Source organism: Leucoraja erinacea, chromosome 1 (assembly GCF_028641065.1).
Source record: "Leucoraja erinacea ecotype New England chromosome 1, Leri_hhj_1, whole genome shotgun sequence".
In the NCBI taxonomy this organism is placed as follows: domain Eukaryota; kingdom Metazoa; phylum Chordata; class Chondrichthyes; order Rajiformes; family Rajidae; genus Leucoraja; species Leucoraja erinaceus.
The window spans coordinates 162,296,224-162,311,792 of record NC_073377.1 but is presented as its reverse complement, the minus strand read 5'-3'; the positions used below and the strand labels follow the sequence as shown (position 1 = coordinate 162,311,792).

General features: G+C 41.0%; 1 protein-coding gene across 2 annotated transcripts in view; it reads right to left on the bottom strand.

The window, feature by feature from the left end:
• kiaa1109 (KIAA1109 ortholog) overlaps nucleotides 1–15,569 on the bottom strand; it is a 298,241-nt gene that overhangs the window by 150,310 nt on the left and 132,362 nt on the right. For both annotated transcript variants that reach the window (XM_055647191.1, XM_055647198.1), the window contains exons 29-32: nucleotides 14,292–15,117; nucleotides 10,355–10,425; nucleotides 9,073–9,246; nucleotides 5,981–6,101 (exon numbers count right to left, since the gene is read on the bottom strand). In XM_055647191.1, coding sequence (XP_055503166.1) covers nucleotides 5,981–6,101; nucleotides 9,073–9,246; nucleotides 10,355–10,425; nucleotides 14,292–15,117 — 1,192 coding nt within the window. The remainder of the gene's footprint in view (nucleotides 1–5,980; nucleotides 6,102–9,072; nucleotides 9,247–10,354; nucleotides 10,426–14,291; nucleotides 15,118–15,569) is intronic.

Below are 15,569 nucleotides of genomic sequence, written 5' to 3'. Positions count from 1 at the left end.
GAAAACAGAATTTGCCACCAGCCATAGGAATCACAGTAACCCCAACTCATTGTAACCTCAACCTTTCAATGAGGCTTCATAACATGAACGTAAGCATCCAGGCCCTTCACAAATGCATCGGAGTAATTAATTTTATTTGCAGGTTCGCTGCCATTAATGTTAGCTAAGTTATACACTGGTCTTATTTTCTCCTCCTCCTTTCTGACGTAGCAAGCTTGTATTTACCATTTTCACATCTGTGGGAACCATTCTCAAATCTATAACATTTTGAAAGATCATGCCAGGATACCCACCAGACCATAGCCAATTCTGGCAAATGGTGATAGATTTTTGGATATTAAGGGATTTGGGATTAGTATTGGAATATGACACTGAGCTCAAAGATCAGTCACACTTTGACTGAACACATGAGAAGAGACGAGATTGGCTGCTCCAGTTTCCATTTCAACCATTGTTTCAAACGTTTTGAATCAGTCAGAGCCCCTCTTCCCCTTCCGAGTAAACACTCGGAGTCTCAATCTACAAATTATTTTTTTTAAACTCTCAGAGGCTCTCTCACTGCCAGTAGTTATGTTCATGCAAAATTGTTGACTACTTCAGCCTGACAGCGCATGCAGAGACAATTTCCCTTCAATGAATTCAATTACTATCCATTTCAATAGTTGTGTCAATTAAAAACATAGAAAATAGGAACTGGAATAACCATTCTCTGCTATTCTATATGATCATGTCTGATCTTTTACTTTAGTTCCGATTTCTACTTTTATCCCATATCCCTTAACGCCTTGGAATTATGAAATGGCAATTGTGAATTTTTCAGATAAGACTATTTTGGACGCCACGGGATAAAACTCTACAGGAATATGTAAAAATCTTACCATTAGAGCGTCGTTTTCTTTTTAGCATAAGTGATTACAGACACCCACACACATCCAAGATCAGAGTTCTATAATTATAGAGATAAGATAACCTATATCCCAAGGCTTGATCTCTGGTTCAAGATTAGAAATATAGAAAATAGGAGCAGGAGTAGGCCATTCAGCCCTTCAAGCCAACACCTCCATTCAATATACACAGAGAGTGGTGAATCTCTGGAACTCTCTGCCACAGAGGGTAGTTGAGGCCAGTTCATTGGCTATATTTAAGAGGGAGTTAGATGTGGCCCTTGTGGCTGAGGGGATCAGAGGGTATAGAGAGAAGGCAGGTACGGGATATTGAGTTGGATGATCAGCCATGATCATATTGAATGGCGGTGCAGGCTCGAAGGGCTGAATGGCCTACTCCTGCACCTAATTTCTATGTTTCTATGTCTATATGTTCATGGCTGATCATCCAAAATCAGTACCTCATACCTGCTTCCTCCCCATATCCCTTGCATCCGTTAGCCCCAAGAGCTATATCTAACTCTCTCTTGAAAACAGTAAATTTGCCTCCACTGCCTTCTGTGGCAGAGAATTTCACAGATGTTTTTCCTCATCTCAGTCCTAAATGGCCTACCCCTTATTCTTAAACTGTGACCCCCTAGTTCTGGACTCCCCCAACATCAGGAACATTTTTCCTGCATCTAGCCCATCTTATCCCTTAAGAATTGTATATGTTTCTATAAGATCCCCTCGCATCCTAAATTCCAGTAAATATAAGCAGTCAATCCATTCTTTCATCATATGTCAGTCCTGCCATGCCGGGAATTAACCTGGTGAACCTATGCTGCATTCCCTCAATAGCAAGAATATCCTTCCTCAAATTAGGAGACCAAAATTACACACAATACTCTAGGTGTGGTCTCACCAGGGCCCTGTACAACTGCAGTAGGACCTCCTTGCTCCTATACTCAAATTCTCTCGCTATGAATTCCCCAGCCATCAGGAATGTCTTCCAGTGTGTTTCTACCTGTTAGAACTTAAAAGTTTTTATGAGACCCCTCTCGTTTTTCCAAACTCGAAAATAAAAAGAATCAACCCACTCTACATTTGTCAGACCTGCCATCGCAGGAATCAGTATATAACCCTTCATTGTACCCCCATTATGGCGAAGACATATTTTCATAGAAAATATCAAAACTGCGCATAAAAATCCAGGTGCGGTCTCACGAAGCATTTGTATTGTTACAGCAAGGCATCCTTAAATCTGTAGTCAAATACTCTTGTAATAAAGGCCAGCATATCCTTTGAATTTTTAACTGCCTGCTGGACCCGAACACGTTTCCCAATTGATGTACAAGGACATATAGGTCTCATTGTAGCTTCCCTTTTCATAATCCATCATCTGTCAGTTAATAATCTATTTTTAGAACCAAAGTGGATATTCTCACATTTATCTATACTATACTACATCTGCCAGGCCCAATCACCCAATTTATCTACATCAAATTGGAACTGCTTTGCATCCTCCTCATGGATCACATTTCCCCTCAACTTTGTGCTGCCTGCCAATATAGAAACTTTACATTTAATTTCTTCATCCAAATCATTGATATGCATTGAGTAGCAGGGGGCTAGTACTCATCTCTGGGTGCCAATCTGAAAAACCTCTGTTCCTATTTGTTTTCTGTCTTTCAAACAATGCTCAGTGCACATTAATATTTAACTCCAGTCCATGTACTTTGATCGAGCACACTAACCTTTGTGGGACCTTAAGAAAGTCCAATTACATCATATCTACCAGTTTTCTCTTGCATACTTCAATAGTTATATCCCGTTTACAAATACACAGGACTAGATGTTAAAAGTCCAAAGTGCCAAATATCAATTTACTCTCGATGGTGTTGGGAGCCTTCTGCATTCACCTATGCTCCTCCGATGTTGAGATGGGCTAGGCAGACACGTCATTGGGGTTATCAAGTGGGCACCTACTTTCATCGACGTTTCGCTGATTGAACCCACAGCGTCTCCAGTAGGCTAAGGCTTCCCAGAACCACCCCCCGCTGCATCTGTCTAGTCGGTTATTTGGGAGACCAAATGGGGTCTTTCCTCTTCAGCCAGAGCCACTGGCTACTCCGCTCTGCCACCCGTGATGTTTCTTTGATGGCCAGGCGTCCGCTGATCCCCAGGTCCTTCATAAGTCTCAAAAGATTCCAGTAGTTTATTAGGCATGGTTTCCTTTTCATAAACAAATGGCGACTTTGCCCAATTCCACTAATGCTTACCAAGAGTTCTGCTACTACATTCCTTTTATAAGAGATTCTGGGTAATTTCAGCGCTTCCAGTGTTGGGCTAACCAGACTATTATTTTTTCCTCTCCCCCCTTCTTTAAATAGTGGAGTTATACTTGCCAACTTTCAATCCAAAGGATCTGATCCATAGTCTAAACAATTGTGGAAGATTATTTTTTGGTGCACTTTCTTTATTAACCCATGATATAAATCATCAGGCCTAATGATTTGTCAACATTCAGATCAATTATCTTCTCCAGCAATATTGATTTTATGAAAACTGATTTATTTCAGTTCCACCTCCTCACTGGATCCTTGGTTTGCAGGGAGTTATGTGTGGCAATGTTAAAACAGTATAGTATTTCTTGAGGTGCAACTAGTTCAGATTTACTGTTCAACACTATAGCCCGATGTCAGATAGCATTACCTTTGCTTTAGCAAATGCTCTCAACCATTTGTATCACAATGAGTAAAATGAAGCAATTGCAAACCGGCTTTTGTAATGGCTAACATAGAACGAATGGAAAATAGGACGACAATGACACAAACCTTCCCTGCCATTCAATATGATCATGGCTGATGACTGCCTCCAAGGCTCGTATAACCATTCATATATAGGGGGTTCAAAATTGTGCTCAGTACTCCAGGTGTGGTTTCACAAGTGGACAATCCTCCTCTATTTTTAAAACCCAAACTTTTGCAATAAAGATCTGTACGCCATTCGACTTCCTAACCATTCGCTGCACCTACCTTTAGGGCCTGTCCCACGAGCATGCGACTTGCATGCGGCAAGCGCGACCAAACCGGAAGCGGTGGCCGAGTGATCCCCATAGAGGGCCGGTCCCACCAGCATGCGCCACCAAACCGGATCAAACCGGAAGCGGGGGCCGCGCGGAGGTCGAGTGAGTGACGTGAAGTTCGAGCGAAGTCCGCGGGAAGTTCGCACGTGACGTACGGAGCCAAGACACGGTGTACGGCGACGAGGCGCGTGCACGCCCGTCAAGGCGGTGCGTACGGCGTTCAGGCGGCTGCGGGCTGGCAGGCCGTTGCCGCGCGGAATTTTTGAACACGGTCAGTTTTTCGGAACCAAAGTCGGGACCAGCTCCACACAACTCCATACGGCTCCGGCGATCGAAGTGGGACCGGCCCCGTGAGGCCGTACGGCTCAAGCGACCACGTTAGGTCGCGCTTGCCGCATGCTCGTGGGACAGGCCCTTAAGACTTTTTTGCAGCTTGTGATCAAAAACACCCAAGTCCCTCTGTACTTCGCTCATCTGCAAGCTTTTTTCCATTTAGATAATTGTCTGCTTTTAGATTCTTCTTATCAAAGTGTAGGACACCACACTTTCCCAGGTTAATCTCTATTTGCCTAGTTTTCACCCACTCACTCTAGGTATCTATATCCTGTTGTAGATTCCAAATTCCTCATTTCAACATGTCCTCCCACACTTGTGTCAACGGTAAACTGGGATGTCTTATCCTCTGCCCTTTTCTGTCTTCTAATTAATATAAAGAGTAAATATATGAGACAATTACATCCTTCCAGCCTGAAAAAGATCTCTTTATTCCGACTCTCTGTATTCTATTTCATAACCAATCTTGAATCCATGCGAATATTTCCCAATCAGTACCCCGTTCTTGCCTTCTCCCCATATCCCCTGACTCTGCTATTTTTAAGAGCCCTATCTAGCTCTCTCTTGAGAGCATCCAGAGAACCTGCCTCCACCACCCTCTGAGGCAGAGAATTCCAAACTCATCACGCTTACTCCTTATTCTTAAACTGTGGCCCCTGGTTCTGTACTCCCCCAACATCCGGAACCTGTTTCCTGCCTCTAGCGTGCCCAAGCCCTTAACAATATTATATGTTTCAATGAGATGCCCTCTCATCCTTGTACAAGCCCAGCTGCTCCATTCTCTCAGAACCTAATGGTTGATGAGAAGAAGCTGTTCTTGAACCTGGAGGTCATGGTTCTCAGGCTCCTATACCTTCTTCCCGATGGTAGCAGTGATATGAGAGAATAGCTGGGGCGGTGTGGGTGTAGATGATATTAGCTGCCTTTTGTGCAGTGTTTTCTGTAGATCCTTTTAATGGTGGGTAGGTCAATATCTGTGGTGGATCGGACAATGTCCACCACCTTCTACAGCCTCCTTTATTGTTTGGTGTTTGAGTTCCGGAATCATGCAGCGATGCAGAGTCTGTATGCTCTCTTTTGTACACCTGTAGAGGTTTGATAGAGTATTCAGTGATATGCGAATCTCCTCAAACTTCTGAGGAGGTAGAGGTGTTCATGAGGTTTATTTGTGATGCGCACCCAGGAATTTGAAGCTGTTGACTTTCTCCATTGCCATCCCATCGACGAAGAGATTCATTGATCCTTGACTTTTCTGTCCTAATTTCACCATCAGCTCTTTCGCCTTGCTCACATTGATAGCAACATTGGTATTCTGGCACCAGTTAAGTATTGATCTTCCTCCTGTACTCTGACTCAATGTTACCCATTATTTTTCCAAAGGTGGTATCGTTGGCAAATTTAAAGATAATGTTGGATCTGTGCCTGACTACAGAATCATGGGCATAGAGAGAATAGAGCAGGGGACTGAGTACACAGTCTTGAGGTCCTGAGAATCATTAGGGAGGAAGTGTTGTTGCCAACTCATACTAATTGGAATAAACTATGAACACTTGATTGCCAACTGAAATTCTGGCACAAGATTTTCTTTAAATGTAAAAGCAGAGACAACATTAGATCATACTATTTCTAACAACGATTAATTCGGCTCCTGGAAAGGCATCACACTTATTCATGCTAAATTCGACAAAAGACTTACCGGATCTGAACTTGCTGATTTGCTGTTCAGAAGAGCGTCGTTCAGCACTTTAACATGCAGATCATCTACAATCGCAGATGGGTGCCAAATGCTGCAAAAGTGGACCATTGCTTCAAAATATCTATTAATGAGAAAAAGAACGACTAGTTTCACATTAATGGTAAAAAGTATGATGTTTCCGACAAAGGATGAAAAGGGTAACATAAATTTAAGGACTTCGATTCATCTTGGAGACACGATGGAGATGCAATTTTTTTCCGTACGGTATGTCCGTCCGTACTGCGGCCTAACATGGAGGAGGTGGCGGCCTTTGCTGGAGGTCGATTTTGAGAGCTCCACCGCAGTCGCATGCGGTCTTACCATCGTGGAGCCCGCGATCCCTTTGCCAGGGGTCGACCTCGGAGCTCCAACCGTGGGTTCTTGCGGACTTAACATCACTGTCTCTGGTCAGAGACCGACTTCGGAAATTCCAAGCCACGGGAGTTTCGACCGCCCCGACGCGGGAGTTTGGAACGCCGGCTGCGGGAGCTTCGAACGCTACAACGGATGGTTCGACTGCCCCAACGGAGGGAGAATAAAGAAGAAGATTGGACTTATTTGCCTTCCATCACAGTGAGGAATGTGGGGAATCCACCGTGGTGGATGTTTATGTAGTTGTGTGTCTTGTTGTTTTATTTCGTATGGCTGTATGGTAATTCGCATATCACTGTTCCTTAATTGGTACATGACAATAAAAGACCTTTGAACCAAACCTCTGAAGAAAAACAGTCCAACAGCAACTTCTGTAATCACAACGCTGAATCATTTCAATTACATGTCAACCTGAACCTATAATTTCATAGTAAATTATATAAAGTGGCTAAAGTCAATCTCAAGTTAAAAGTAGAATTCAACATCCATTTAGTTGGGTTTTCTGCTCATGAAAAGTATTAGGTTTCCACTTTAAATGCTTGACAACATTTCAACAAAGAGGGTACGATTTGGAAACTGTTACTCTGTTCACGGGTTCACATGAATATCTGGACTGGGAACTAAATGTGTCAGATTATAACATTTACAGGTGACATGGAAAGTTGGAAATACATATTTAAGCACGTTTAAAATAATTTTTCAGAATATGGTGTACGCACACATTCTTTCTTTCAAGTAATCCTTTCACAAAAGTAATTTGTAAATGTTACCCTATAGGGGTTCCAGAATTTAGACCCCATAATAATAAAGCAACACATATATTTCTGGCTCATGGTGGTGTGTGACAAGCATTTGCCGCACTTGACCTCCTGGGTGGCAGAAGCAGTAAGTTTACATGACCTCATCCAGAGGAGCCTGCACAAATAACTGCAAAGCATATAATAGATGACGAACATTGCAGCTACAGTGCACCAATGGTGAAATTGATGACCACATGGGGTGACAATCAGGTAGCAGATTAGTTTTAGATAATGTCAAAGCTTCATGTATATTGTTGAAACTGCACTCCCCAGGCAATGCATTACATTCCATCATCCTCTAGGTTCCTTCCTTGTAAAAGGTGGAAATCCAATTAAATCCAATACAATAAAACACCAATTACCAAACCATTCAGAAATTCCGCTGGTTCAGTATCTCGGCTCACTGGGGAATATTTACTGCAATCTTTTCCTACTTACCAGGGCCCTAGTTCCTGCATTCCTCTTCCACTTAGCCAGTGCGTGGTTCCTTGTTCTCTTCTGACTCGCATGAGATCCCCTTTTCCCATGCTTCCAATCAACTTACCGGCACCCTAGTTCCTATACTCTCTTTAAACAGAACAGCCTCCAGATTCCCACATCTCTTAAAACTTACTGGGTTCACTGAAAGATTTAAATAGAGGATTGTGGAAACGAGGTTGCAAGAAAAACATGACTGGCATCTCTAAGTTCCAGGGTTTCAATATTTCAGATGTGATTGAGAGGAAGGCAAAAGGGTTGGGTGGGGAAGGTTACACTCCTAACCAGGGAGACTGTCACGACAACGCTCAGAGAGGACATAAGGAAGGGTTTGTCCACTGAGGCGATAAGGGTAGAGCTTCGAAATAAGGCAGGTGCAAGCACTCTAAGGGGATTGCACTAAAGTAGCAAGAGGGAGATGGATGAACAGAAATGTAGACAGAATACCAAAAAATGCCAAAGCACCAAAGTTGTTTTAGTGGATGACCTTAACTTCCCCAATATTGACTGGGACTTGCTCCGTGCCAAAGGCTTAGACAAGGTAGAATTTGTGGGGTGTATCCAAGTGGGTTTCTTGAAACAGTATGTGGATAATCCAACCTGAGAAGGGAACATGTCAGATAATTAGCCTGGCCAAGTGACTGATGTTTTGGTGGAAGTGCATTCGGGGGATTGTGATCAAAACTCCATAAGTTTTAAGATTATTTTGAATAGGGAGAAGGCTGGGCCTTGCAAAAAGGTACTAAATTGGTGTACGACAAACTACAATATTATCAGGCAGGAGCTCACGAGGATATACTGGGAGCAATTGTTATTGGGTAGGTACATATCTGACATGTGGGAGTCGCTTAAAGGCCTGTTGATAGAAGTTCTGAATCTGCATATTCCAGACAGGAGGGAGAAGGAGGCAAAGTAAAGGACATTGGATGATCAGAGGTTGTAAATTTGGTCAAAAAGAAAAAGGAAGCATGTGCCAGGTAGTAGAGAATGGAATCTATTCTGGCCTTTGTGATCAGCCATGATCATATTGAATGGCGGTGCAGGCTCAAAGGGCCAAATGGTCTACTCCTGCACCTATTTTCTATGTTTCTAAAAAGGAGGAGAAATAGTATTTAAAATGGTATAAAGTCAAGGTTACACAGTAAGGAAAAAGGCCCTTCAGCGCAACTTGTCTGAGCTGAGCCAGTTCCATTGCCTGTAATGATTCTAACTCTTACCTATCCATCAATAACAGATTCTCAAACAAATAACAGAAAAATCAACCCCCAAAATGAAGTTCAAAACAGGTTGACAATATCCTCAGATCAAATTAACCAGAAAAGATGATTTTCCCTTGCAAAATAGGCACATGCACACAAAATAGACCGCTGCACTTCTTCTCTTAGATGTGCATAATACACTCACCTGTCAAAGGCTTCTGTCACAAGTGGGCTAAGGACAACATCCACTGCTCCTTTGACTTCTATAATGGCAGTAGTTCTGGTCTGAGTGGCTGGCTGGTCAAGACTCCATTGCTCAGTAACTATCTCATCTTCTGTATTTTCGATTATCGTCTTTTCCAGTGGAGTGTATGGAGTACTAGAAATGTTCATTAAATAACTAATTATTTAATTTTATTGTTATTTTGTTCACTTGTCTTAAACATATGATTCTGCAAGACATGGACATTCAATTGACTTACTGATATTTCAATGAAAACAAATAAAGAATAATCAAATTACGCCATCTATTCATTTGATAAATAATGTTTAATTAGCAGTTTTAGGTGAGGGCAATATTCTCAATCTCAATCCAACTCTCACTCTGTGACTTCCTGCAATTGTTGTAGTGAGCCCAAACTATAGCATTGAGGTACAACACCTCAGCTAATACAGTATCTACATAGAACACAGAAGGAATAATGCATATAATTTTCAAAAGACGTTTGATAAAGAATAACATACTCAGTTTTATAGGAAAATTGAAGTACATGGAATAAAATGGGCGCCAGCAGAGACCAGAACGACTCTGGGACAAGAAATGGCATCATGGTGACTGGTTATTTTTAGCTCGACAAAGGGAAAAAGAAGATTTTCCTGAAAAATGGATTATAAGGTTTTCACTTTTAGTTTAGTTTAGAGATACGACATGGAAAAAGACCTTGGGCCCCACAGAGTCCACGCTGATGATCAAACTACTAATTCTGTATTTTCGACATTTTCTTGTGACTATTGACCAGTTGAGGCATTTCATGAGGTGGATAGAGGGGAGAGGCTGAGATTGTTCTGCCATTGGCAGAGAAAGGTTGGGGGACTCCTAATGGGGGTAACGATTAAGTTTGAGGTACTCAAACTTTATTCCCATACGGAGTAAACGTAATCTGGAATTTACTGTTATAATAGATGTCGGAAACATATTTAATTGTACTAACAAAATAGAATTAGAAAATTTGCAGAGCCACAGTAAAAGCTTGGTATATGTAGCTAACTAGTGCACAGTTGTGGAGAGCTGGCTAAGAATCAAAGGTATAATGATTTAATGAAAACAATAATTCTATATTTATTTCAATACTGATACCATCTTTCCAAAGTCTCTAGCAGGAGTTTAATGCAAAGCACTTAAACATTTCCAAATGTTATTGCAGAATAATGCAATTTATTTTCCAAATACCCAAGTCTAATGTTTTGATGGTCAATAATAAGAGTACCTTTCATCTACTCCCATCAGTTGAGTACCTCTGTCAAGTAATGCACTTGCTGCAAGACCTTGTTTAATCACCTGGAAGCAAATGAACATAGACATTGATCTCCATCATGAAAATATAATCATTATTCGTTATCCAATACATTCTGGACATTTCATTATTGACCATATCCAATAATTGCATAATTCACTGAGAATTCGCTCAAAGTAAACATTCCACAGCGACTCGTTTCTCATTGACTTTACGGTAAACATTTGTATTGGCAATTTTCTGGAAAAGAAAGTTATATTGCTCAATGGGGCACATGGGACCTTGATTACATACAGGATTAGAGAAAGAAACAGAGCAAGCAACAGGGAAAGATGTAGGATGAAAAGTCAAAGATATCAGGTGAAAAGAATGAACATATTTGAATTCTAGGAACAAATTGGTATCTGGAGAAACCAGATTCCGCAGTTGCAATTATTCAGTACCCGCTCCCCCCATGATTGAATGGCATTGCATGGTTATTAACCTCATTATGGAAACAGATCATTACGAATATCAGACAAACTTTCTGCAGCAAATGTATTTTCTATTTAATGGTATAAGTGCACCTACTTCTTGAAAATCATTGGAAGATTGAAACCAAGATCGCATTTTCAGGCCAGTTGCAGGGTGGCACAATCATTAAGAAATCTTTAGTGATTCTCAAATTTTCACAAATCTCTTTCTATAACAGGGGGATATATCTGAATATATTCTTATTGAAAAGACAATGTGCTTTAAGATTGGTGTAATTTAGCCTGAAAACTTAGTCCTGAAATTTCTTTGGAAACTCTAAACAATAATACATACAACAATTATAGACATACGCTTCAGATTATCATAAACTGAGAGGCAGTACTGGAGTTCAAACAATGGTTGGCTTTTTTATTAATAAAATCAATGTGGGTAAGATTATGGACAATAATTCATTTTCCCAACTGTTTTCAAACAGCACCATCTGTGACTGCAACAAGTTCTTCTTCTGAGTTGCTTCCACTGTGATGCAAGGTTTTCCACAGGTTTGCCCCAGCCATGAACACAGTGGCAACACATTTTCACGTGAAGAAGTTATGCAATTTAAAAGTAAATTTGCAAGTGGTGATGCTGCTGCGTGCTGCAGCCCTTGTCCTTCTTGGAGATAAAGGTAGATTTGGTAAATGCTGTCAAAGTTGACTTGGTGAGCTGCATTTTGTAGCCTCTGTGCACCAGTCTCAGAACGAGTAAATGGATGATGATCAAACAATCCATTTTGCCCCAGACTGTGCCAAGCTATTCTCATCCATGAGTAATGTCTTAGATAGTTGAAGGAGACAGATGGTGAGTTTCTCAGCATAAATTACCCACCCTCTGACCAGTTATTGCAACCACATAAATTAAATATTCAGGCTCACATTTTCTGATGAACGGTTTAATCAGAATATTGAAAGTTGGAATATCAGTGATCATACCATCAAATGTCAAGGTAGCTAGCCTTTCTATTTGGCATGGCTAATGCCTAGCATGTACGTTTCCATCCACCAGTCCATGACTGAACATTGTCTTGGTCTTTTTGTAAACAAGATGAGTACTTTTTTACCAAACACTTGTAAATGTAACCGAACACTGTTCAATCATCAGTGGATTTCCCCACTTCAAAATTTACGTCAGAGATTCACAACACATATCCACTGGATTTCTTCTCGCCCGTCGAGGACATCAATATAGAAGGTTAGCCCGGTCTGCTAGTGAGAGGTTTACTCCTGTTTTACGGTGGTAAACAGTTTTATATTAGTTATTCAACACCATCTACAACCAGGTGCATATATAGTGGCCTCAAATTCTCCGTCAACTCATTTGTAAACTCGTTGAACTAAATTAAGAAAAGTTGCCTGCAACAAAAGCAAACAAAAGCAGGAAATACTCTGTCGGTTAAGCTGGTTGAGGGACATGAAAGTTAGCATTTCAGGTCTATACCTTTTATATGAGGGTCGAAGACCAAAGTATGAACTCAAATACCATCCATACAAGTGGTGCCTCGCTATGAGCACTGCCAATATTTTGTGTTTTATTTCAGATTCAAGGCATCCTGTTTTTTCATTTTGTAAATAAACCTGTAGTTTGAAAAGACTGAGGCTTATGGAGAGATGCATCACAGCATACTAGATAAACAGATATGATGCAAGCTTTGATTTTTTTGTAGCATGATTTGGAAATTCCAAGATCGCCATAGTATCAGCATGGTCAGATATTCTTCTGGCCAAATATAAAATAAAATAACTTAGTGGCCAGATATTGGGAGGTTTAGGAGCTATTCTTTCCTGCAGAACCTTAATGGACATCTTCAATAATACTATCATGAAGTCTGAAGCACAACTCATGTCAAAATATAAAACATTTCTATTTCATGGAAACTAAAAAACTGTACTTATAAAGGTTCTTAAAGTATTTAAAATTGGTTATTTTAAATTGCAGTTTGCTGAAAATACTGGATATTTTCCCCAAATTTATAATTCCAAAGATAGGAAACAGACTTCCAGGAATGGAAACTAATCCCATCATAAATGAGCAGCTGAGTATATAAAAGATAAAGAATAAACATTGATAAAGGGAGATAAATACAACTTAAGGGACAAAAATAAAATTGCGGGGAGTTTTTAAAAATATTATGGTAAACAATGCACATTTAGGTAAGGAGTGTGTGATATGTAATTACATATGTAATATGTAATTATTTTAACATCCAAAATTAGAAAGGGAGAATCAAATAGCCAGATAACTGAGTTTCCAGCCTCAAAAGCTTGAAAATTATTTTAAATAAATTATGATGTCAAACACATAAAGGCATCAGTAATATTAATACATAGAGACATATGGGAATGGGTGCAATTTCTTAATTGAGGTAGAAAAGGCAAATATTTAATTGAATAGCTTTTTGAAAAAGGATAGAAAAGTCTAGTTGGGGAATCACAATCACCGTCACACAATCACAATAATACTTTGTTTAAGAAGGAACTGCAGATGCTGGAAAATCGAAGGTAGACAAAAGTGCTGGAGAAACTCAGCGGGTGCAGCGACATCTATGGAGCGAAGAGAATAGGCAACGTTTCGGGTCTGGGGAAGGGTTTCGGCCCGAAACGTTGCCTATTTCCTTCGCTCCATAGATGCTGCTGCACCCGCTCAGTTCCTCCAGCACTTTTGTCTACCCACAATAATACTTTATGACAATCACAATAATACTTTATTAGCCAAGTATGTTTTGCAACATACGAGGAATTTCATTTGCCAAGTCAGTCATACAAATAAAAAGCAACAGACAAAACATACTTTAACACTGTGACCCTCCACATTCCGCAATGTGATGGAAGGCGAAAAAAAAGTTCAATCTCTTCCCCTTGCTCTCCTGCGGTCGGGGGTCTTGAGTCCTCCATTGACGGGATGATCATGGCTAGCGGCGGGCCCTCCACGTCGATGCGATCAGCTCCTGCATCGGGGGAATGTCAGCTCCCCCGCGCCGGACGATCCAACCCCATGTCGGGGCTGGTCGAACCTTCCGCGACATTGGAGCTCTCGACATCCGCGGTCTCTCCCAAGATTCACTCGGGAGAGGACGGGGATGGTCCAATGGCGGTTCAGCAGCAATTGTGGCGTTAGAGACCCGGGATCGATCCTGGCTGCAGATGAAGCGCAGGTCTATGTCCATGCTGCGGCATGGCTGCCGAGGGTGTTTTTCACTTGTGATCTATGACCTGATCATGCTCAGTCGGAATACCGAACTCGCTTATTTTATGAATACAATTTTTGTTGACCATCACACCTTAGTTGTTAGTTTTACAAAATGAAACATTTCCAATGAATAATAACAACCCTTATGTTCACATGTAAGTTTAACTAACAAGAAAGAATGCTCATTATTGGCATAGAAAATATTACCAACCTTAAACATGGGAACAGAAAGCTGATCAAACGACGAGGAGGTGTCTTCACTGGTTGGGGTATCAAGATCCAGAGGGCGGTGCAAAGAAGATTTGGATGTTCTCTTGTTTGTTGGCTGTTTTACTGACCAGTTGGAGACTTGCAATTGTGTAAGGTAATTTAAGTAACAAGCCATCACAATCTGTTGACGTGTCAGCTGTCTGTTATCTACAGTTTTCTCACCTTCTGCAATGTATAAATGGTCAGTTATCTCCTCTTCCCCTTCAAGAGCAGAAACAAAAGATGCCTGAGAGGCATGAGCTTTAATGGGATAGTTTTTCAGCTCTTGGTTTTCTCCATTAGTAGAACTAGTTAATGATCCCTCCACACTACGATAAATTGTGTTCCTGCTATAGTCTACTGCTTGGGTCCGGCGTCGTTTCTTTCTTCCAGGGTAAGTTCCTGGGCCTTCATCGCTACTGACTGGGTCAAAGTCCTCAGCAGCTGAATAGTATGCCTCACTGTCAGCCACAGATATGCTGGAATCAACCGATCGATACTGATGAAAAGTGTTAGAATCTGCTGATGGCGTGAAGGGAAAGGATCCAAAACTCTTTCTCTGGCGAGGAGAATCTAAAACGTTTTCATCGCTCCGCGACACTTCGCTGGTGAACTGTACACCCATTGTTGTCAGCTGCCGTTCACCAAAGATGGCTGCTGATAAACTCTTAGTACTTCCAAGTCGAGTAGAGGTGACAGAGGCTTGCCGTTTCAAGGGAGATTGGGCAATAGATTTATCTTGATTATTGGGAGAAACTGGAGTGCTTCCGGGAACATCTGTTGAACCACTATAAAACACAACGGGATCTTCATTTTAATAAACATGTGAAAAGTATTCATTCCCTTGTTTCTTTCTATCATTTCTCAAGACAAAAATATAAGTTTGTAACTTGGGCAAACAATCCCAATGGTTTAACTTTTCTACTTCCTCTTTGCACACCCAAGAATCTTAAGCTCTGATGATATCTATGCACGTGCTGTGATCAGGAACATGCCATACCAAGATTCACAGCCATTAATGTGCAGGAAGGACCTGCAGAGATGCTGGTTTAAAATGAAGATAGACACAAAGTGCTGGAGTAACTCAGCAGGACAGGCTGCATCTCTGGAGAGAAGGAATAGGTGACTTTACGGGTCGAGACCCTTCTTCAGATATTAAAATAGTATTCGATTCTTGATCACGTAATTAAATGATATGCAAAATAATATGTATAGTTAATTATGTTGGAAAATTCAATGC